The 23,882-nt window shown below is 34.9% G+C and overlaps 1 protein-coding gene across 10 annotated transcripts in view; it reads left to right on the plus strand.

Moving 5' to 3' along the window:
* CFAP46 (cilia and flagella associated protein 46) overlaps positions 1-23,882 on the plus strand; it is an 80,732-nt gene that overhangs the window by 11,596 nt on the left and 45,254 nt on the right. For 9 of the 10 annotated variants that reach the window (XR_005106096.1, XM_037399422.1, XM_037399425.1 and 6 more), the window contains exons 9-22: positions 296-395; positions 3,092-3,190; positions 4,527-4,717; positions 6,707-6,935; positions 8,113-8,233; positions 11,226-11,349; positions 12,271-12,401; positions 14,922-15,067; positions 15,611-15,744; positions 17,850-18,062; positions 19,394-19,607; positions 19,971-20,120; positions 20,875-20,982; positions 22,927-23,108. Coding sequence is in view for 9 of the 10 variants with exons in the window: in XM_037399422.1 (XP_037255319.1) it covers positions 296-395; positions 3,092-3,190; positions 4,527-4,717; positions 6,707-6,935; positions 8,113-8,233; positions 11,226-11,349; positions 12,271-12,401; positions 14,922-15,067; positions 15,611-15,744; positions 17,850-18,062; positions 19,394-19,607; positions 19,971-20,120; positions 20,875-20,982; positions 22,927-23,108 (2,142 nt within the window). In the remaining variant the exon portion in view is untranslated. The remainder of the gene's footprint in view (positions 1-295; positions 396-3,091; positions 3,191-4,526; positions 4,718-6,706; positions 6,936-8,112; positions 8,234-11,225; positions 11,350-12,270; positions 12,402-14,921; positions 15,068-15,610; positions 15,745-17,849; positions 18,063-19,393; positions 19,608-19,970; positions 20,121-20,874; positions 20,983-22,926; positions 23,109-23,882) is intronic. The other variant, XM_037399426.1, reaches the window with a different exon arrangement.

A 23,882-nucleotide genomic window follows, 5' to 3' on the forward strand; every position in this document is an offset into this window, starting at 1 on the left:
CTTTGTGCTGCATACATTTTATTCTGTATTTTTTATGTTCTTCAGGAACAGTTTCTGTGAGACTACAGAAGTATACTATTTTCCATAAACAGATGAAGTTTTGTTTCTTTCATGTAGCCAACTTTAATCTTTTTCCTTGTTAACTGTGAGCATCACTAGTATAATTTCATCATCTAATATTCAGATGACTTCAAGATTTTCAAATACATTGCACAGTTATTTTCATTTACTGTTGCTATAATTCCATTAAAAAAAGTATCAGATTGTTTAAAGTGACGTTTTTCTATTTTTGAAGGATTCCTTTTATTCTGGAATTAGCTCGTTTTTCTATGAAAGTAAACTGCATTGAAGTTGCATATCAATGTATACTTGATCTGAAGAGAGCTGGGATTACTGTGAGTATTAATATTACCATTTTGTTTTGTTTGTAGGGTATAGGTAGAACAGGGTAATTACTTTTGGCAAGTAGATATTAACTGTAAATTTTTTGCCTGTGTTTTCTAAATGTTATCTGGTCTGTGGAACAGTTTGGAAGTTAAATGCTGCCTGCAGGTTTTGAAGGATTTAACACCAGTTTACCCATTGAGATTGTAATTGGTCACCCATATGTAAGCTCAAAAAGTAGTTAATGTTACATCCATTCACTTTAGTCCTTAGGAGTGCAGTATCAACCCTGCAGAACAGCATATGAATTTGAATTTTGATGAGGAGAAAACAGCATTTGTCTGGAGCATGATTAGGGGACTGATGGAAGGAAGAGTTCGAGAAAGCTTGCGAATAAAAAAAAAGCTGCAGTTTTTACCTTTTCTGAAAGATAGGTCTTAAGCAATGTAGTTGTCATTGCAGTGATAAATCCAGAGACATTGTGCCATAACTACACGCCGTAGTCTTTTCCTTTGTGTAGATCTTTCCTGATAGTATTTCTTCCTATACATTTCCCAGTTTTCTTTAGTAGGAATGATTCCTTTTCCAGCAAACTATTAACTTGATTTGTTATTTACTAACATTTAATAATTTTTACTCTTCTGTAGTATTTTTATTATAATGTTACTGTAGGAGTATTCCCTAGATTAAAATTTCATGCGGTCTCCTTAATTGATCATTCAATGTGTACGCCATTTATGATTACATATAACTGGCTCTGAGATTTGTTTCTTCTGTTCCTTCCCCATTGTTGTGGTTTAACCCCAGCCAGCAACTAAGCACCACACAACTGCTCACTCACTCATCCCTGGTGGGATAAGGGAAAAAATTAGAAGGGTAAAAGTGAGAAAACCTGTGAGTTGAGATAAAAATAGTCTAATAATTAAAAAGAAATTACAACAACAACGATAATAAGAAGAATATTGTAAGGAAAAGAGGAAAAAAATAACAGAACAATAAACCCCAAGAAAAGATAAGTGATTCAAATGAAAACAACTCCTCACCATCACCTGACTCATGCCCAGACAGTCCCCAATTCGTGGTCCTCCCACTAACCTTCCTCCCCAGTTTTATTGCTGAGCATGATGTCATATGGTCTGGAATATTCCTTTGGTCAGTTAAGGTCAGCTGTCCTGGCTCTGTCCCCCCTGCCCCCAAGTCTTTGTGCACTCCCAGCCTGCTTTCTGGCAGGGCAGGGTGAGGAGCAGAACAGCTCTTGATGCTGTGCAAGCACCACTTGGCGATAACTAACACATCCCTGTGTCATCAAAGCTGTTTTCAGCACAAACGCAAAACCAGAGCCCCATACAAGCTACTCTGAGGAAACTATCCTAGCTAAAACAAGTGCATCCATTGACAAACAGAACTGTTCATCACTGTATTCAGAAAATCAGTTTGTTTTTCAGATACAGAAATGTATGAAAAGGTGCCTGGTTGTGTTGTGATGCCCATTGAGTAAGTTTTAGTTATCTGAAATGTGCATGTAAGTGGCAAATACTGCCAAACAAATTTCAAAATTTATTTTGATATCTCTACTATAATAATCCTACTTTGAGTTACTTGTAACGTAAATTTTGCTTACCGTCACTGAAATTTTTTTTATTCCAGGTGTCTGCTTCAGGCCCATTTTTTAGCAAAATTCCTGCAAGTCTGAAATCATACACAATTTCATAGCATTCCACTGGAAGATGTGTTTAAATCCCTAGCTCAAAGATTCACAGGATTTAGTTTGAATATAGACAATAATAGCAAGTGCCCGGTCTGCAGCAGCAGTAGAGAAGCCTTGCTTCTATTTCAGCCTTCTCTTCTCCCTTATAGTTAGTGGGTGTTTAAGTGACCATCTTCAGATTGCTCAGCATCATTTTGACAGTGACCTCTTCATGGTAGAATGAAATAAATCTACATCTTTCCAGTTCTTTGGTTTTTGCCAAATACTGTCAGATTTTCAGCTGTAACATTAATTCCCTTTCTCTATGTATTTGTCATTACATGATAGTGACACTTTTACATTCATCTGAGTTTTTTCAAGATCTCATCTCACAGAGATGTTATATTAACATTTACATACATAAACATAAAGGTCATAATAAGTGATTTGATAATAGTTCGTAATGGATGATGAATTGAGATGCTGCCTGGCTTTCACTACTGCACCATATGAAACCAAATACAAAGTATCTTGGATGATTTTGTGATTCTATGATCCATACATGTAATCTGTATGATTTAATAGATCTTTCCTGAGGTGTTAAAAATCTAACTTCTTTTTTCACTGAAAAGTTGGAGTGCCCATCAAGATGAATCCTTTCTGTCTTGGCTAGCTATCGTTTATTCCAACCATGCACCTTTTTAATAACATTTATGAGCAAGATTCCACTAGAGATGAAATCAAATTACAGTATAGGAAAATTCAAGTGTACACTTTTTCTTATTGCAAAGTCTGTCAATGAACAACTTTAAAAATCCTGGTGAGGTTATTTTGCAGCTTTGGTGTAGTTAAGAAGGGACTGCTGTTCAAACAACAAATTCTTCTCCCTTTTAATGTTTCAATTATCTAATATAGTGGGATTTTCAGTAAGAAAGTACAGTGCTTTATTAGTGTAATGGGTTTAATCTTCATCGTATTCCTATTATTAAAATTACCATTTTGTATACTAATACTTCATAGGAGCAAGGAAAACTGATTGAAATAGAATGCCTGGAATGTGAATATGAAATAAAAAAAATGGGCCCTAAAACTGTGACTTATATCAAAGGAGTCATTGAGGTATGTTCTTTAACTGTGAGAGAAAAGTAAAGTTTTAATTTGTAAAACACGGAAAATTGCATTGGACTTGTGTGTCTTAATTACATTTTACTGATCAGAAATTCTTTCATAACTCTATATTCTTTATCATTGGGCCGCCAAGAAGAAAACAGGGAAAAATAAACAACAGTTGTATATTCCTCCCTTAAGTCTTCTGTCTGACTATGAAGGTTCATAATATATTACATGCAAAGGCAGCACTCTTGTTTTCATACTTTACATTTATGGGAGGTGTTTTCATAGAGTATCTTCAATTGGAAGAGACCCATAAGGATCATTGAGTCTAACTCAACTATTATTGCATGTTATGGGTGATCTTTTAAAAATTCTTATATCGGCAAAAGGCAGATTATTCCCAATAAATTGTCACACCAGGGAGGATTTTCTTAAGGTATCTATAGTCAGCTGACTCATTTGTAATTCAGACCATCAAAAGTAGAAGCCTAAATTGCCCATATTATCAATGGGATTAGATAGGTGCCTACAATGAGCAGTTTAGAACAGCTATTGGGGGCACCTGAAGTTCCTAAAATTGGAAGTGTGAATATGCTTCATGGAAATCAATAGTGTTAGTGCATAAACTTGCTCCCAACTATCACTGTTCTCATTTTGGAGTTCAGAAATTCCATTCATCTTTTGAAGCAAATTTGTCACAAATTCATCATAATATGAAACACTACTAGTACTGCTTAAATAAAAAATAGGATATTTAGATATTTAGGTACTTCTAAATACTCCTACTACAGTGTATGCAGTTGGAGAGTTGTTTGGGTGGTTTTTTTAGATGACATAACCTCTAAAAAGAACTTAATAATTAACAAGTGTCTGTTACTGCAGGTAAGGATTTGCTTTCAGATTTAATAGGAACCCAGTTTAATTGACAGTATGGCAAATCCCATTCGTAATATTATTTTTTTCCTGTCCTATACTGCATTTGTAGCTTAGTATAAAACCCCAACAAACTAAGCCTTCTGAATTCACAAATACTTCACAATTATCGATTTCTGTTTGTCATAAGAAAGGGGAATAGCTGATAAGACTTCTTCCTGAAATACGTAGTAGCAGCATGAAGTACCTAAAAGAAATACTCCTTAGTTATCAATGCCTGTTTAAAAAAGAAAAAAAAGTTTCTGTTAAAGAAATTATTTTATAAAATGTATTAAAAATGTTTCTGAAGTCTGCTGACTGAGGGACTGCTTTCTATTGGAAACAGTCCTAAGATTAAACTTTGGAGGTATGTGTAAAAAGTTGTATTGATTAAATGTGATACATGCTAATTAACTTTTCATTTGTGTAGGCTCAGCTAGAATTGATAAAAAATCTTGAGTTAACCTTAAAACATGCAGTTCAATTGGGAGATCCTAATGTGATTCAGGTTGTTTGTACAACCCAGTGGAATCTGTGCTTACCACTACTACAACACAATTTGCATCAATATGTACGAAAACCATTGATATCAATTGCTGATATCCTTGAAGAGATTGACAGGTAACTTTCTATGCTGTGTACTTTTTTATTTGTCACTTTGAAAGGTCTAATGGCTGAGCATCAAACTAATTGAAAAGCTCAAGCTCTGTGATGTTAAGCGTCTTTGAAAATTTTCGTCTAGCTCATAGTAAATTAATATCTGCATATTGCATACATTTCCTTGTTATTCATTTAAATATAGGTTTCTTTCAGGCAAAATCTCATACTTCAATGGCCTATAGTTAATACTGAAATTTGTTAGGAACTGAAAAATAATGTAGTTAATCAAAATTATGAGAGAAAATGCCAAAGCTGCAGTATGTGTACATGTGTTGGAATGTGGTTTAGATTTATGTATTAGCATAACTTCTGTTGATTAAAAAAACGCAATTTAAAAATTACTCTTAAAAAAGATAATAGCTTCTATATTGCATATCAAATAAGACACCTTGCAATGCACAGCTTTTTATCTTCGATGACTTCTTTTTAATTGAAAAATCTAATGTAGTAAGAAAATGAGTATGTATAATTTTTTTAGATGTATTCTTCTGTTTGCTGTTTTGTTGTACTTAACCTTAAGCACCTAAATAGCTTCAACTTTTTCATTAATCTGAGTGGAACAAGTAAACCTTGGTATGTGGTACTTTGTTAAGTATGGGCCTATATATAGGCTGACTACTAAGAACAAAGGTCATAACTTTTGTAGTAGAGCTAGTTACAATTGCCATAATCTGTCTTTGAGCAGAACAGTAGGTGGTTTCTGTAATAAATAAAAGTATTACAGAAGAAGGTGAGAAAAATATTTTCAGTGTTTTAAAATGTGATTTTTTTAGTTGCCTGAAGAGGGAACAGAAGACTGAAGAAGCAGAGATACGCATGTGTAAAACCACTATATTGTATTACTGTACTGCTCTTCAAGCATTTCTTATGCTTTCCATATAAAGAGTGCAATATCAGCATATGTGATTTTGATATTTATGCTAAATGTCAGTAATGACAGTTTTTCTCTAAAAGCTTGCAGGTTAGGTTTTTGAGGGGTACGAGCTTGGTTTTTGTTATTGGTATATTCCTAACAATCCAGTAGACTCAACCTCAGCTCTGAGGTGTTGCTGTCACTAGAGGTTAAATGAAGTCACTCGTCACTATTAATTTCCCCATCTTCATTTTTGTTTTGATTGTAGCATTAATTTTAATTACTGTGGTCCTCAGTAAAAGGGTGATCCTTGCTTAGTCAGGTTAGCTCTAGTGTGGACATACATTAATGCTCTGGTGTGATGTTTAATAGCCTTGGAAACCTTACTGTTTTATTTTTCATAACATTGCTTTCATTTATCATTATCATATATTTTTGTTTTTCTTCCTGGAAATAATCTGAAGTAGCATGTAGAGCTCACACTTGTCATCAACAGCTTCCTGGGGCAGGTGATAGATAGGGAGCATAGTGAGACATGCAGTCTTCGCTGAAGGCATGCTGACTTCCTAGACTGGTTATGGTAACAGCTGGGCAAAGACACTGCCTGCAGTGAGCATGTATTCCTATGGTGAGCCAAATCTTGAAAAGTGGTGAGCTAGTACAGTCAGGACTATATCTTAAGAAGTGTTATGAACAGAGAGTGAACTTTTATCAAAAGTAGCTGTTACCCAGTACATCACGCTGTCTGTGGGATTTAGTAAATTCTTTTGAAAATCTGTTTGCTTGATGTACATAGCTACAGTGTGGTACTGAAGAAGAGTTCTGCTAATACATAAAGATCTGTTACTCTACATGGTATGCTTCCTCTTCATGGCGGTGTTTTCTCATGCAGGGTTAATGGAGGTAAAATAGAATTACATTTTCTAAGTAATTTCATTTAAAAGGTATGATAGTGAAAATGAAAGAGACAAAGGAAATACCCATTTTCATACTGGAGGCACTTTTAATTATTGACTTCCGCTTTTAGGTAATTTTTAGGTCTAAGATTTTCACTTTGCCTCATTTTAACATTTTACATTTAAATTCATATTCCTTAGCATGTTGGTTTTGTTGCGTTGCCAAGTTCATATGGAAATAGCTCGTATTGAAGAAGATGAGGATAGAATAGAGGCTGCTATGGAACATTTGCAAAAAGCTGTACATCTAGACAACAGTGGGCAGTATCAAGAACATCTAAGATTTACTTTTAACCGTCTTCGTTTGTGCACTATGCTGTATAAGTCACCTGAGCGTCTAGAAGATCAGGCCATAATAATGATTGAACAGGTAATCATGAAGAATAAGGTCAGTAGGTGAAATGAGTTTGGTTATTAAATTCTGGCAGAGGAAAGCTAGCTGTTTAGTAGAATTGCATGTTAGTAGAGCCAGCATCAGCTTGCTTTTAGCAAATCGGCATTGGTTGGTTGCCTTGAAACACTCTGTGCATTCTCTCTATGCTGGTCATGTTGCTTCACTCGCTGAAGATGCAGGACTTTTTCTACTTACGTTCAAAGCTTATTTCTTGGGAGGGAGGGGAAGTTACCCATTAGCAAAAATAACAGCAGAAAAGAATCCTATTCATAATTGTCAACAATTAGAATTTCAGTGCATGGAACAGTGTTTTAATTAATGAGAGGAGCAGTGACTGAATGGCTAAACATCCTAGCTGGCTTTGAGATGTCATTATTATGTCACACTTACAAATGATGCTTAATAATATAAAGGCACAGTGTGTTCATTGTCAGGAGTTACTGCATCTAATTCTGTTGTGGTGCCTCATCATCTGGACAAAACCCATATTGGTAACTGACTGTTAGTTGGCTAAAAGAAATTTCAGCTATACGCCATTTTTGGATATTCACAGAAATTAAGATGTGTTCACTGAACCTAAGATCAGTACTGGAAAGCTGCTGGTGAGTTGATACGTTTATTGTTAAGACAAAGAACAGTGAAGATTTTATGTAGTTTAATGCTTTTCTATACAAGCTTACTCTGTTTAAGTGTTAAGGAAAAAAAAAAAAAGCACTACACCTCCTCTGACTTCGGCTAATTCTGCATGGACTATGAATTTTTTGTAACTAGCATTGTTGCAATTGCTAGTTACTGCACAACAGATATGTTATGATTGGTTTCTAAATAAATGCTATTCTTAAGAAAGTATAACATAATGATAGGTTATATACTAAGGAATATACTGTAAAGGTCCATGAGGAGCATGAACAGTACTTTTTATTCTGTTCTTTGATGTAGTCATGTCAAGATCAACCAAAGTTCTACAGTCACTTTCAGTAATAATACTGCAGAATGATGTGTGAGATACGTGAAGACAGACAGTTCCTATAGGTATTTTTTTGGTAGTATTAAGTTCTATGATCTGCATTCTGTTATGTTTAGCAAATAAGATTTATAAATGGGAATATAATAAAAAATAACCTTACAACACTTAGTTCTTTTCTTTATGTAGGCTAAAAGGGGAAAGCAGAAGGATGATGTGAGGAAAAAGAGATCCCTTCTGGTAAACGCAGGTCTTGCAATAGCTCCTGATTCATTTCAAATAGTCCTTGACAGTGAAAATGAAGCTAAAGGTAACGTACATATGTGTGACTAAAAGTTACTACACTTGACTTTGATTGGTCTGCATGGTCTTAAAGGTAGGATAGGACTTCTAGCAAAAACGTGTAGAGAACGTTGCAATACAGGTGAAGTGACAGTTCTGCTGAATTCTGTGGGAAAGCTGCTATAGATCTCATTAGGTATGTACAATTTATATTGTGATACTGGAAGAGGAAATGTTAACTGTTTTCCCCTTCAAATTCATCTGAATCTTACTTTTGTGCTGTAGTGTGCTGTAAGTTGTGCTGTAATTTTATTTTCACTGTGTGCAGCTCCTGAGTGTTCTTAGTCAAGGTCAGTTTTAAATGGTATTTTCAAGTTTCACCCCATAATAATCTGTGTTAATTACATACAATATTGGGTATTCGTTCTATACTGTAATTGTCTTTCTGTTCTAAAATCTTTTTAGAGAACAAGATTTGCACAAGAGGTTTAGGCATTGATCATAAATAGCCATGTTCTTTAGTCCACAAACAGCTTTTGTTTGTGGCTATACAGCCTGTTGTTGAAGAAGGGACAGGGAACATCTTCCAGAATGCTTTAACTGTTCTATCTTGTCTTGGCAATAAAGCAAGTACGTGACTAATTTAACTAACTTTCTGAGTATAGCCAGTGTAATCCCAGAGTAGACATTATTCTGAAGGAAGGGAATACTACAGGAGTCCTATAGCTTCCAAAGCAGCTTGTTTGTGCCATGAATGGCTATGCATTTCTCTCATGCTATCTATTCAGACAAGCCAAAGTTTTGTACCTTGCATATTCTCATTTGAAACTTGATCAACTGATGACTTGTACGGAATCAACAGTCCTACTTCATGCAGTACATTTAAGTATGTGAAAATCATTTTGTTGGAACACGTTTTCATACACAATTTAAAGTGATAAAATGCATTGTGTTTGTGCAATGAGGAGGATTCAAAGCATGCATATATTACTACTTGCTCTTGAATTTTCGCTTGACAACTGTAAAATTATATCCAAACTTCCTCAGAATAAAGTTTACTACATATTATCCTTCCAAGGTAAGCCATTAAAATGAGTGAGGTTATCACAATAGTACAGTTACTACAAAACTTTCTATTTGACACAATGTTTTGTAAAATTTTGTTTTGAAAGATTTCAGTTATTCCTGATGCTGTCATCCAAAGAGTGAGTTTTTTGCTTTTTCCATGACACTTAGGTTACAACAAAATTAAACATGTTTATTCAAGGAATAAGAAAAATGTATATGCAACTCTATTATTAAAGTACACACAGGCCAGGACATGAGATTTGTAGGGTTATTTTTTCTTTTTAAGTTGCATAAATAACTGTGCACCAACATTTCATTCTTTTTGATGTATATGCTGGCCTAATTTAGTGAGGATTGTATCCATATAGCTAGAGAACAATGTACTTTTTAAATCCACAGTTCTTTACTCTACAACCTTTCATAATATTACAGTCATTATGTATTATACTGAAAAAATTCTGTCAGTTGATCTATGTGTATAGTTAGGTAACACAGCATATAATATGCTGGGTAATGCATTGCAAAATATTTTTGACAGGAAGGGTAGGACGCTCTGCCTTCCTCTTTTCTTGTAAGTGAATTGTCCTGGTTTCAGCTGGGTTGGACTGAATGACCTTCTTAGGAGCTAGCACAGTGCTGTGTTTTGGCTTTGATGTGAGACTTTTCAGTTCCTCAGGCCTTGTTAGCAAAAAGGCTGGAGGGGCACAAGGAACGGGGAGGGGGCCCAGCCAGGCCAGCTGACCCAAACTGGCCGAAGAGGTGTTCCATCCCATGGGACGCCGTGCCTGGTATATCTACCCGGGGGATGGCCAAGGGGGCAGGTCGGTGCTCAGGGACTGGCTGGGCATGGGCTGGTGTGGTGAGCAGTTGCATCGTGCACGACGTGTGCCTTTCTTCCTTTCCCTCTGGATTTTATTCTTTCCTTTCCCCTTTTCATTATAACTGTTATTGTCGTCATTGTTATTACTGTTCTTTCTTTTTTTATTCTATTTCAATTATTAAATTGTTCTTATCTCGACCGTCGAATTTTGCATTCCTTTCCAACTCTTTCCCCCCACCTCCCTCTGGGTGAGGGGGAGTGAGCAAGCGGCTGCATGGGGCTTAGTTACCAGCTAGGTTTAAACCATGACAGTAAATGTAAGTGAACCTGCTTAAATATATATTTTAAAGCCAGAAATACTTTTATATGTATTTGCTGCTATTATTTGGCAAAGTTTTTGAGGATCATGTGACAATCTACTCAGTTTGCATTATATTAGGGTTCATTACTTAGATTCAGGTGAATGTACAAACTCATCAGATTTCCCAGTCACATCATGTTACTTGTATTCTAATATTCCAATGCAGAACATCTCCTCTATGTCATTACACTAAAAAAACCCAAAAATCTGTGATGTATCTGAACCACTGGAGCAATTTTCTACCTTAGGGAGTGAGCTTGTTCCTCCCTTGCATCTTTTTTCTGTGCTGGTTATTTCTTTGGTTAATATTTTTGCCCAATATCTTGTTGACTTAGTAAAACAAAAGTCAGTATTCTCAAATTAAAACAAAACAACAAACTTTAGTATTCTTTGAAAATGTGTTTGATTAGATAAGCATTCTTAAAATGCAGCATAAATTACTTCATCCATTTACTCTTGACTGAGGCTAATTAGAGCAATGCATGTCCTGTCAGAAAAGAGGTGTACTTGAGATATTTGGGGGCCAAACAAGCATAAATCAGGTTTTGTGTAGGACAGCTATATTTGAAGATACAGGCAAAATGCAGTAGATGCTGGTGGGGTGTAGTTTTTTCATGTTAGTTGGATTTGGAAAGCTTGAAGGACTGAAAAAAGGGCTGAATATCGAGTGTTTCAGCAACTACTTATGAATCGAATTGCATACCCTTCATGTGTTTTTTTTTTCATCTCTGATACTTAAAAATTACCTTAAATTCTTCTTTCTTTGCTAAGTTTCCTCAGGTAAAAGTAGGAGCCAAATAAGCTACCTCTGTGCAAAAGCACAACATCATATTAAAAGCATAGAGAAAGCTGAGGAACATGTTAAACACTTAAGAAATGAAAATGACAGGGAGAGGTAGGTATTATAGACAAGTGTCTCTTTTGTCTTGTGTAGAAGTCTCTAATGGGAAAGTTTCTTACTGCAGCTAAATTACTTAATGATACCTTGTAGGAGGCTGAATAGAAAACTTCAGTCAGACCTGGCAAAGCATTTTGAACATCTGTTTAACTTTATGACTGAAAAGTTCCATTACATTCACATGCTATGCATAACTGTATTCTTTCCCTGTTTCTAATCTGCTCTCTCACATGCACTCATAAACTCACCTATTCTATTGATACGTACTGAACAAACAGAAGGATGAGTGAATTAAGGCTGGAAGACTGAATAACATGATGTACAATTGAAACTTTGCTGAAATATCTTTTTACATTCTTGAATCACATGGCATGCTACATCTTGTTTGTTAAAGAAATGAACTAGTCCATTCTGAGAGTCAGAAAGATACAGGTTTTGTTTTGACTATTTGTATACTGGTTTATCATCCTTCATTTAAAAGGAGGTGTTTCATTTGTTTTGCTGCAATAAAAATTCCTGTGATTAAATTTAAACTATTTTTTCTAAAAAATTCTAAAGTCCAAACTTGTTTTGAAATTCTCAACACCAGTTTTGAAATATTTGGTTTATTTTATAAGATAGATAATTAGGGGTGGCACACATATTTTGAAATGTCAGTAAAGTTACTATCCAAAACAAGAATTTTGTCCCACTCCTCATCACTGAGATAATATTTTTTTAAATTAATAAAGTAATATTAATAAAGTAATAGTGTTGTCTTTGCCACTGATAAGAAGTCTTCAATTTATTAATTTTTATTAGATTTAAAATTTTATTTATGATGGCCATCATTTGTTGACACTAATTTTTTGTTGATTCTGAAGTGTGGAAGATAATCCTGTTTATGAAGTAATTTTATGTATGCTTTTTCTTTGGCAGAATTATACTTTGGGCAGATTTGGCAAAAGTTGCACGTAAACAAGAAGTATGGGATGTCTGCCGTGCAGCATGCAGATTTTGTCTCTTGTATGATGATACTTTGTTTAGGAAGGTAACAAAACCGAAGAAAAGTAAGTGAACAAATTGTTTTGAATGTTGTAAGAGGAACTTTTTCCTCATTTATTAGGGTTACTTGACGAAGTCGGCCATTATTGTTATTTTCTTCCCCTCCCATTTGTGAAGTTCCCCAAGACTCTTTGTCACTGTATGTTGGCATACATGGAATGTTCTCTCTACTTCCAAATCTAGAAATCAGTTAGTACATTTTTTTCTGCTGGAACTGTACTCTGCCTTCAGAAATGTTTTACCAGTGCTAAAGAAGAATATCTACATGAAATGTATCTAAGAAAAGAGGTTAATTCCCTGATGGTCATCTAAGTCCATATTATCCATCTCTGTCATACTTAATTACCTGAAAAAAAATGGATTATTATCAAGTTGTATGAGGCTCATGTGGTAACATTTTTTACCCTTTGCTCCTTTATTAATGGTTCCTCTGAGGTATCTGATGTTGTTTTGTGCCTTGTTCCTTGAAGGTCTGCTGAAAACCTACCGCACGCTCAAGAGTTCTCATCTTCAGGGAAAGAGCACTTTCAAACCACTAGCTGCTTGCTGACTTTTACATATATATGTTAAAAGGTTTTTCTGCCTGGGAGTTCATGAAATTCACCTTAAAGAATAGATGAATTCTAGTACCCACGCTGCTGGCTGTTTTTTTTTCTCTGGCCAATGTTAATTGAACCTATTCCACATTTGTTTCTCTAGACTGTTTCCAAGGTTCACTTAAAATAGGGCGTTTACCTGTTTTCTTTCACAAGTTTTGCATCTCTGGGCTAACCATGCTTCATGTTTCACCCATTTTCCAAACTTAAGAGAAAAAGAAGTAGTTACCAGAAACTCTGCAACCATGCACCAAAAGCATTATTAATAGGAACTGGTATGTTCTTTTTTCTTTCACGAGTTTTGCATCTCCAAGGTAAAGGCGATCAAGCAGAAGATCAAGACACTTCCCATTTCTCTTCAGAAGTGTTTTAGATTGCTCAGTTTGTTATGAGGTTGCTGGAGTTGGTTGATGCTTTCAGAGAACTTCACTACAAATTAAACAATAACTGCGATGTCGCTGAAGGTCTCCGTTCTCAAGAACTGTAGAGTGTCCTCCTGGAAACCCATACATACCTATATTGGGTGCTGCATGTTTCTGTAAATGTAAAGGAAACAATGCTGCATTTGGTGGAGCAGTTGAGGAAATCTGTTCTGGGCAGTTTCTAACTGTGGGAATACTACCTGTAGTTAAATGAAATGTGGATAAGCCTGTAGATACTCAGGGCCGGAAGAGAAATTTATGGTTGACTGGAGTTCTCTGAGAACTTTTGGCACTTCGTTTTCATGTTCCACTTAAGTTTTCTTTACTACTACTAATTCTAGGATTAGTGGGTGAGAAAAATTAAAGGTTGTCTTTATATGTATATCATATTGAGGGCAGGGCAAAGATAATTGTAGCGTGAAGACCCTCTATAGAGGTTTGCTTGGTTGTCAGGCCTGAATAAAGGCAAATAATTCAAGACACTCCAGAGTTACAGAAAAATAACACACCAGTTCCTGTTCGTGATACTTTTGGTGTGTGGTTGCCCTGAGTTTCTGGTAACTACTTTTTTTTCCCGTTTAGTTTGGAAAAGAGGTGAAATATAAAATATGGCTAGCCTGGAGAAAGTAAATGTATGATTAGTATAGGAACCAGGAGCAATGCAGCCAAATTATCAGACTGTAGGTTTTAAGAAAACAAAACCATTAATTTTTGACAGAAATTAAAAGGTTATTTTGGAATATCAGAGTATGGTTTAAAAAAAATTAGACAAGCCCTCATGTTACATTTATGAGACGGTATGGAACTTGAAGGGTCAAACAGAACTTCTGGTTCAGGAGATTGCTTGGATGCAGATTCTAAAAAACTGCAGATAGGCCAGGAAAAAAAAAGTAGCTTTCTGTATCCTACTTTTTATGCCTTTCCTCAAACACCCACTACTGGCCAACAACGTAGAGGGAACCCACTGTGACAGCTTTTATGCTCTTACTTTGTGTTTATATTAAAGTAATCTTGGTCCCTTTTCTTCATTATTAAACAAAAGGAAAAGAGTGGTATTTTTCTCTTTATTGATGTGTGTGTTGCCAGAGCGTCAACCCCATTGCTGATTTAAACACACTTGAAATCGTAGCTAGTACATAGTGAACAGTGCTCCACTTCCATTGATGGAATAAAATTGAACTAGAGGCCATGGGTTATATTCATATTACTGTAATTTCAGTATGCTATGATTGGAGCAAGTTATTTGCTGCAAATACTGGAGGTTTTGCACAAATGCAGCAGAATCGCAGGTAACCAGTACCTCACCACTGCTTGAGAAGAATGAGTTTTGAGTGCAGTAAATTGTACTGACAGAAAAAATGAGTGAAATATTTTTAAATAAGTACTTGTTAACTCTTTCTTGTGGATTTATGAATGCGTAGGGATTTATAAATTTTAAAATGAAGATGATTTTTATTCTGATTTGCATGGTAGTAAATAATGGATTTATATATTTCTTTACTTTTAGCACAGAAGAAGAAAGCTAGTACAACTATAATGGATGACGATCAATGTGACAGGTTACCAGGAGAATCATTACTGCCTGCTAAATCTTTCTCTTTTGAAAGAGATTTACTCAGAATATTAGCAGAAATAAGATTCATTAATGCAGAGGTAAATAAATTACATAGCTGTCATTCATATATGTTTAATTTAGCTTTGGCTTCTGTATAATTCTCTGTATATATCTTAATGCACTGGAATTTTGAGTTGAATGATTGTCTATCTCCACAGGAGCTAAAGGACGAAGTAGTTTCATGCGCCATCTTTATCAAAATACTGTGTGAAAGTACCTGTAACAATAGTTTCACTGAAGACGGTGATAACATTTTGTTCCAAGAGATTCTATTGTAAATGTTTGACATGACATTTTATTCCTGGATCCTTAAAGTTCCAGCATGATTAAAAAAAAGTAAAGAAAAATTTATTGTCTTTTGTCAGTGAAATTATTTGGTAAAATCAGCTGCAGACAACTGGAAGATTAGGAAGTATTTTACTTTGATTTGTGTATAGTTGTACATGCCCGTAAAACATCTGGGAAAGCATTTTGTATTTTTTAATTTTTGAAGAGGAAACAATAATATAATAATACTAAGTTACACTCTATTTTCACAATGATAACCTGGGCATAAAATTTATTTCTCTTTATCTTTCCAGGCAACTGTTAATTTATTAAGATTTCAGGGAGTTCAACTGAATGATCATGCCGTACTTCCAGAAGATACAAGTCAGTATCATCCAGGATATGTTTCATATCTTCCCGAGAGTGATCCAGAATGGAAAACGTACAGGTGCTTTTCTCTAATATATAACAAGACTGAGGACCTCTTAACAGATTGTTATTATCACATACAGATGATAATTGTGAAAGTTATTTCTCCTTAGTAAAATTGATTGTCACTATATACTTTGTAGTTGTAGGTAGTCACAGTAATGGGAAAAGGAAAAGAATCTAAAAAAATAGTTAGAAATAAATTTTCTTTAGGTTGCTTTTATGCTGGACTGTGTATTTTATTTTTCATTTAACATTTATTGGTCTGAAACTAGAAGGTAGTATCCTAACCTTAAAAAACATTAAATCTGTGTGATACTGACATTCAGACCATGAAATTCTGTATTTAAAAATACACTTCCCGAAATCAAAAAGCTCTCTAGCTTGCTTTATAATTCCGGTAACTATAATGATATCTGAGTACCTGAATACATACAATGGAGTACTTCAGTTTGCAAAACTAGTCTGTTCCATCCAATTAACTGAAACAAATAAGAGAGAGTAGAATAGTGAGTACTGGGGGTTTTTTTGGTCTGACATGATTATTTCTTGTGAAGGAGGAGAGGGGAGAGAATTCTGAAGATGATACTGAAACTCTCTTCGCATTCATGCTAATCTTAGCCTTATTGTGACAGCAGTCATGTCCTGAAAGAGGATGTCAGTTGTGTGCTTAATTCTGTTCATTAAGTCTGAAGATTAAAGTTTCTCACACTGTCTGCTTGTAAATGTTCAGTAAAATGGGAAAAAGTATAAATTGACCAGAACCAAGGGACAAAGATGAGGATTCTGTTCCAAAATGTGCTACTAAGCTGGTCATGAGTTTACCCAATTAGATTAAAAACTCACAGGAAAAAAGCACTTTGGTCTACTGTGTCCTGTACTACTGTGGATGTTAAAGGAAAAATTCACACAGACATGGGTACCACTAGGTTTGCTTTAATCACAACTCAGAGCTGGGCCACCACCCAGTGAGTGGCAGAGAACAAAGGGATGCAGCACAACTTATATACACTTAGCAAATCATTAGTCTATGGCCGAAGTTTTTAGAAGTTTCCTTTGGTCTTGTCAGTTCTGTGAATCTGTCACCTGACCCTGTCCCAGTTGATCCATCTATTCAGTTCCAGTCTCTGCCTCAGTTCCAAGCTCCTCCTCGGATCATTATCTTCTGCCAGCTTTAACTCACACACTTCTTCAAGCACACTTAGTCTTTGAACAAGCAATTCCTATTCACGTATACTAATTTTTCTAGAAACACCTGTGTTTCTGAGAGCACCTGTGTACACAAATTGATCATCTGTTGTCTGGCTATTCTCCTGCTAATTAAATTGACTAAATTTTAAACCAGCCTTGGATTATGACTATACAAGGGACAAGGCCTGGTTCTGCCATTTAGCAGCTTCAGCACTTTTAAGTTTCTTAATACAAAATACATTTTCTTTAACAGTTGACACAGTAATATCCTTTGTCAGTTTGTGCTTTTGGTTTTGTGACTTAACGGTGGCCGTTCTGTATGGTCATTCAAGAGTATATTTTTAATATTACTTTTTCTAAGTAATGGTACATCTTGATAGTGGAGGGGAAAAAAAGAAAAAAAAGTTATTGCATAGACTATGGAAAAGGTGTTATTGTATTAAAAATGAATTTAGCTTTTCAGAACATCTGGAGATTGCTTCTTGGAGTGCAAGAACACATGTAGTTGTTACATGTATAAGATGCCTCCTTAACTCTAGAGTGGAAGGTGGAAGGCCTTACTTGTATCTATTCAAGTAGAGCCCTGTCATGGGTGTTTAATGATCTCTGGCACTGATGTGTGGATTCACATATGCATTTAAAAAAAAAACATGTGGATGAAACATGAATTTTAGCTACTATTTTTTAAGCTAATAGCATGTTAGTGTTGGAGACTACTCATTTTATGTTGATACTAATTCCTTTCCTGAGTCATCTTCTCATCCAAGTAAAATAGAAGTTAATGAATGAAGACTTAATAAATGCAATTGAAAAGTGATTAAAATTTTATTGTTGTTGTTGACTGAGATGTACTACTGCATATTTAACCTTATGATATAGTTCCTTCTAGTGTTGAACTTTTGGAATAACAGCTTCTTTATACTAATTTTATAGTTTATGGATAGACTACTTATCTCAGTATGCTATGGAAAATTTCCAACGTGCAGCTGAAATAGGAGAAGAATTGAATGAAGCCTGGATTGTTCACAATGCTGTGGTGTACATCTTAAACTACAATAGACATCTTATCTCTTCAGGAAGACAGAGGGAAATTACTGAGTACCTGCACACTCTTCTTGGAGCTGTCAAGGCTGTTGGGCACAATGGGTAAATGTAGATGTTGGGTTATGAACATGCCCTTTTTCTCTGAAACAGAAAAAATACTTTTAAAGACATAAAGAAAGTGACTTCACTTTGTGCTGTGAAAGACTTATTGCTGGCTTTCATAAGCCGTAGAAGGACCTTGGTATATATGGAGTATTTCAGAAGATAAATTTAATTTCGTGGTGTGAAAATGACTTCTTAATTCTTTCTATCTGTTCTTTGTTACTGTTCACTGGAATCCATGTTAACTTTAGACTAAGCAATATTAATTTCTCTTTATTGTGGAATAGCAACATGTGCATGTGAAACAGTGTTTTGTTAAGCTAGTCAGAAAGAATCAGGAAAATTTTCTTAGCCTTTTGAGTTTGCAGGACAGCTTGAAATGTGTTTGCTTGCTGTCAGTTGCTCTGAAGTTGAATTATATTGTAAATAGAGTTCATTGTAAATATTTCTGATCTAGAATAAGGTGCTTACTAGTGGTTATGAAATGTAAGAGAAAAGAGAAAAAAATAATAAAGGGAATGTGCACATTAATAATAGCCCATGAAAATGAGAATGTAGATTTCACAGTGCTTTAGAGAAATCCAGTTCTGTAGTAAATGCAATGGGAGGATGATTGACTATGACAGAGGAGATGCTTTGGTCAGAGTCTGACTGGGATAAAATCCTGTAAATTTTAGCACATTATTGACAGTTATCTCCACACTAGGCAAACTGTTAGGACCAGCAGCAAAGAATGCTCTTGTAACAGTATTGGAGATAAAGCCTAAAGTGCAGTTTGTGCAGATGAAGACTGGTAATACCAGTTTATTAATCCTGATACTTATATTAGCATGTATCAGCAATAATCTCTGAGTCATAATTCAGTTTGTATTTTATTAAAAAAAAAGATTATTTCAGCTCAGCAGTTGTTTAGCATGAAGGGTAATAGTGTAATAAATGGCTTTATTTGAGAGTTTGGCTTAGGTTAATTTTTTTAGGAAATAATCATTATTTTCATACATAGCAGCCCACTAGTAAAAAATTATATTTTAAGTGTGTTTAACATAAATACGAATTTTATTTTATTTTTCTGTGGGGAAATAGAAGCTTTGGTTATAGAAAGAGCTGAAAAAACATGATGTAAACTATGACAGTTGGATGGTTTTTTGCACATTTAACCATTTTACTGCTTTTCCAATGGGAAATTTTTTCGTAACATCCATAATTTTGCTTTCTAAGAAAAATACAGATTTTTCAAGTAATGCGTATTACTTGAAAGTAAAATACTTTAGTACTTGCTCTTACTTTGATGTGATGCAGCATAAGCTTCTGATTTTTGTTTTCTTCTACAGAAGTGCTGAGATTTTATTGATGTTATGTAATGCTTTGGCTCGGGGCTTAATTCTTTGTTGGATTCCAAAGCCAAATCTTGCTGAGAAGAAAAAAAATGTTGCAGCAACAGACAGAAGCAGAAAAGCTGCAACAGAGAAACATGAAAAAGCAAATGTCATCCCGTCTTTTTCAGTAGATCCCAGGGGACTTCCTGATATCAAAGCTGCGTTAGAGGTACAAACCCCTCATTTTTTGTAGTCTTTTTTTTTTTTTTTTTTTTTTTTGCTTGCGGTGTTCTATTCCAATTCATATAAACTAAATTGTAGAAATTTTCACAAAAAATAAGCTACCATCTTTTACCATTACTGCCACCGCAGGTCATCCCCAAATGCACGCTGAATTTCCTTACCAGCTCAACTGGGACTTCTATTTACTTTATGGGCTGACTTAATGGAGATGTTGTTAGGCTTAGAGATGCATGTACAGTAATTTTAAAATAACTAATGGGGAAAACGTTGCATACAAAGAGCTTTCCACATTTTTCCTCTATTGCAGTCTTTTTTTTTTTTTTCTTTTTTTGTCTTTCTTGGTGTTTAGATTTGTGACTTTGCTCTGAATGTGACAACTGGAACCATACCTAATGAAACAGTTCCTATTGCTGCGCAACAACAGATCATTGCTACATGGGTGAAAGCAAAACAGTTAAATCAGCAGCAGATTGAACATAAACTTGGGACTGAGGAGGAGGTATTGTTTCTCTGAAATCCTGCATAATGTTGAAGCTCTTCTTTGAAAAATTAAAATTAATTTCATAGATTCATTTAATGATGACTGAAAATACCAATGTGTATTTTCTTCTGTGTATTTGAATACAGCGTGAAAATAAATTTTGGCTGTAGATCCCATAAATCTTAATGGAATACAGCAAAATTTTCACATTGGGCATAGTAACGAGTCTACGTGGGCATAGTAGTGAGTCTACATTTCTTAACTCTGCCTTCTGTTTTTAGCTGTGGAAAATAATTATGGTGGTATTTGTCATACAATGACTGTGTAACAAAGTTGGATTTGAATTCATACTTTTAAAATAATAAAATGGCTACATTAAAAATGTTAAGAAAGAGAAGATATATCAACATTTAGTATGGTCTCTCTATATAGAATATGATAGTAAATTGGAAAGTAATTATTTATTCCTATCTTTTTATTTTGTCTATAAAACCAGAATCCCTCAGGTATATATATAATTTACATTCATTGCATTGTTACTGTTTTCTAATGTTGAAACTGTAGTAGTTCAGAGATCACAATGGTAATTTAAAGTAAATAAATATGTAAGATTTACCCTGTTAAGGACGCAATAAAGAGAGGAAGACTTGCTTAATGTAAACTGAAGTTTTAAAACATAGTTACTATTACCTTATCTCAATTAGTGTCCCTAGTAATGTTTACTTGCAAAAAAAAAATAATCTGTTAATGTGATTTTTTTATTTCTGCTTAGAATAATGATGAAGCACAAAATGCTATGACAAGAATTCTTATTGGTCTAGAAATGTATTCATGTAATGGCTTGGGTCTCATGGATTTCACTGTTCCTAGCTTATCTCAGGTATTTAGCTTTGTTTTATTAGCTCTTGAGTTTTAAGAAATTGCATAGGATAAATGGGCTTTCAGTTTTGGATGGAGGCAGATTTAATTTTGAAACTTATATTGTAGCATTATTTCCTTTAAACCTTTCCAAGAGATTGAATAATTACAAACAGGTACAGGATTTTTGTGATGGAGTAAAAAACCATATAGCGTTAGAATACTAGTATTAGAATTATTCCCATTTTGCTCTAACAGATTATTTCCATAACTATCAGATGAGCATAATGGATTCAGATTAATTCTATACAGAACTGTACTTCTGACCTTTCATTTTTTGTGGAGAAAACTTTATAGAATCATAGAATCATTTAGGCTGGAAAAGACCCTTAAGATCATCAAGTCCAACCGTACGTAAACTTTGCCAAGTCCACCACTAAACCAAGACCCTGAGTGCCACATTACATAAATACCTCCTGTGATTGTGACTCAGCCATTTCCTGGGACAGTCTGTTCCAGTGCTTGACAACCCTTTCAGTGAAGAAGTTTTTCCTAATATCCAATCTAAACCTCCCCTGGTGCAACTTGAGGCCATTCACCTTGTCCTATCACTTGCTACTGGGGAAAAGAGACTGACACCCACCTCATTACAACCTGCTTTCAGGTAGTTGTAGGGAGGTGTATTTTAGGGTTTATATTAGAAGTATTCAGAATTTCAACAGAAAACTTCATGCTATAGTGAATTTACTTTTGGCAGTTGCAAGGTAGAACACAATTTGTAACTATTTAAAGAATTTAGGTTGCTTTTTGACAATTCTTACATAGAACCATAGAATCATTTTGGTTGGAAAAGACCTTAAAGATCATCAAGTCCATCTGTTAACCCATGACTACCAAGTCCACCACTAAACCACGCTGTCAAGCACCACATCTACACATTTTTTAAATACTTCCAGGCATTCCACCACTCCCCTAGGCAGCCTGTTCCAATGCTTAAAGGCATATGAGGCATAGTTTCTTACAAGTACTTGCTTTTGATCAGTCCTCCAGGATTACTCATGCTGAATAGTGCCACGCTTTCCCTGTGATCCTGTTGGTTACCAGGCTATTCAAGAAGAAAGGTAGTACAGAAAGGTTTATAGCCTGAATTTTCAAAACAGTGAATTGTAGTCTTGCCTGTTTGATTGCCACTTTTATTATTTCTACCTCCTGTAAAGGGTTTTCTTACAGGACTGAGATGTATTCCCTATTTAGCTAGGAATCTGGAGACATTGTCTAACACTTGTAGAAGTCCTTCTTTCTAAAAACTAGGATCTGGGCCTTTAAAAATAAGGTATCTAATTCTAGTTGGTCTACAAATTTATGCCAAGTATTATGAGTTAGCTTTAGCGGTCACTTAAGTGGTTTAGTTTTGGAGAACAGTATTGTAGTATCCTAATTTTGACCAATTCATTAACAATTCTGATTATCTTAAAAAGATGGAACTTTCTGACTGAGGCATGCGAAAGTGAGGAAGACATTTAGGTCCTATAATGAAACTATATACAAAACACTGTTGTAAAACCAATTCTATCTCCCATTCTTAACTTTGGCTTAACTAAAATGCGCTCTGTATGTTTGAAGTCCTGTTCCACTGGCTTTCAGAAGAGGGCTGAGGATATAGTAAGTTCTGGCAGATACTGCTGGTGAAAAGGCATCCACACTTAGGCACAAAAAGCATCCACACTGGTTTTATCATATGCTATTATAATACTTAGTACAAGGTGGATGATGCTTCTCTGTTGTATATTTTGATTTTCTTGTAACTGATTTTCTGGGTTGTTTTATCATGTACTTGTTCCATGTCCGGGTGGGTTGTATGGAAGGTACAGCTGTAAGCATGTAAGTACTGTAGAAAAAGGGCATGATAAACCCCTGAGATTTATACTCTCTCTTTTTTTTTTCTTTATGTTTATTTTTTTTCCAGTTAGTGAAGTTGGCGTTAGAGTGCAGGTGGTCAGATTCCTTAGTGGAATTGCAGACGCTGACACGACTTACATATTTTGCATATGTATCACATGACTATGAAATAGTGATGACTTGTTCCAGAAGGATCTTGCAATCAGATGAGAATAGTTTCCACAATAGAGATACTAAGAAATATGAAATGTAAGTACATGGAGTTTTGCATGATCTTGTGGTATACTTGAACCAAGTTTTGAGGAAAGAGTATGTAGGGCAAATGCATCTGATCACATAAACCAAAGTGAAAATCTTTATTACAAAGGAACTGTACAGTTTGAGGTGAAAATGAAGTTTTCCTATTCTAGTTCTTTTGCTGATGCAGACTGCTTCCAGTGCTGAGCTGGCTCCAGTACACAAAGGGTCTACACAGTTCATGGAAAAAGATGGAGCTGTGAGTGATAATAGGTGATAAACAGCTACTATTTTCCAAGCTTTGCTGTCAGGTAGTCCTTATCGTCTTTATTACCATGTATGCATATGAGTGCAATAGGAATGTAACTCATTTCTTTAAAAGCTCAGTGTCTTACTTACCTGATAATTGAAAACTCTGATCTCAAAGAAAAAAAGAGAGAAAAGGTTGTCATATATGAACAGAAAGTGGAGTCCTTCATTATAAAAAGCTTATATCCTTTGATCCTTCTAGATTTTTATGTGCATGTCCTCCAAAACCAGAATGTAATTTTATCAAATGAGAAAGTAGGGAACTCCATTTAGTAAAATTTTTTTGTAATGTAGGAAGTTTGAAATAAACATGTGAAACACTTTGAATATAATTGTTCATTTTTCTCTCTGAAAAATAATGTCTCTTTAAAAATAGCAGTATTTTCCCCTTTGAAATTCATGTTATTTGCTACATGGGGAAAAACATGTAAAAGCAAATATGGTATCTTAATATGAAAAACGTGGTTTCAGAAAATT

This window comes from Falco rusticolus, chromosome 9, assembly GCF_015220075.1.
Source record: "Falco rusticolus isolate bFalRus1 chromosome 9, bFalRus1.pri, whole genome shotgun sequence".
In the NCBI taxonomy this organism is placed as follows: Eukaryota; Metazoa; Chordata; class Aves; order Falconiformes; family Falconidae; genus Falco; species Falco rusticolus.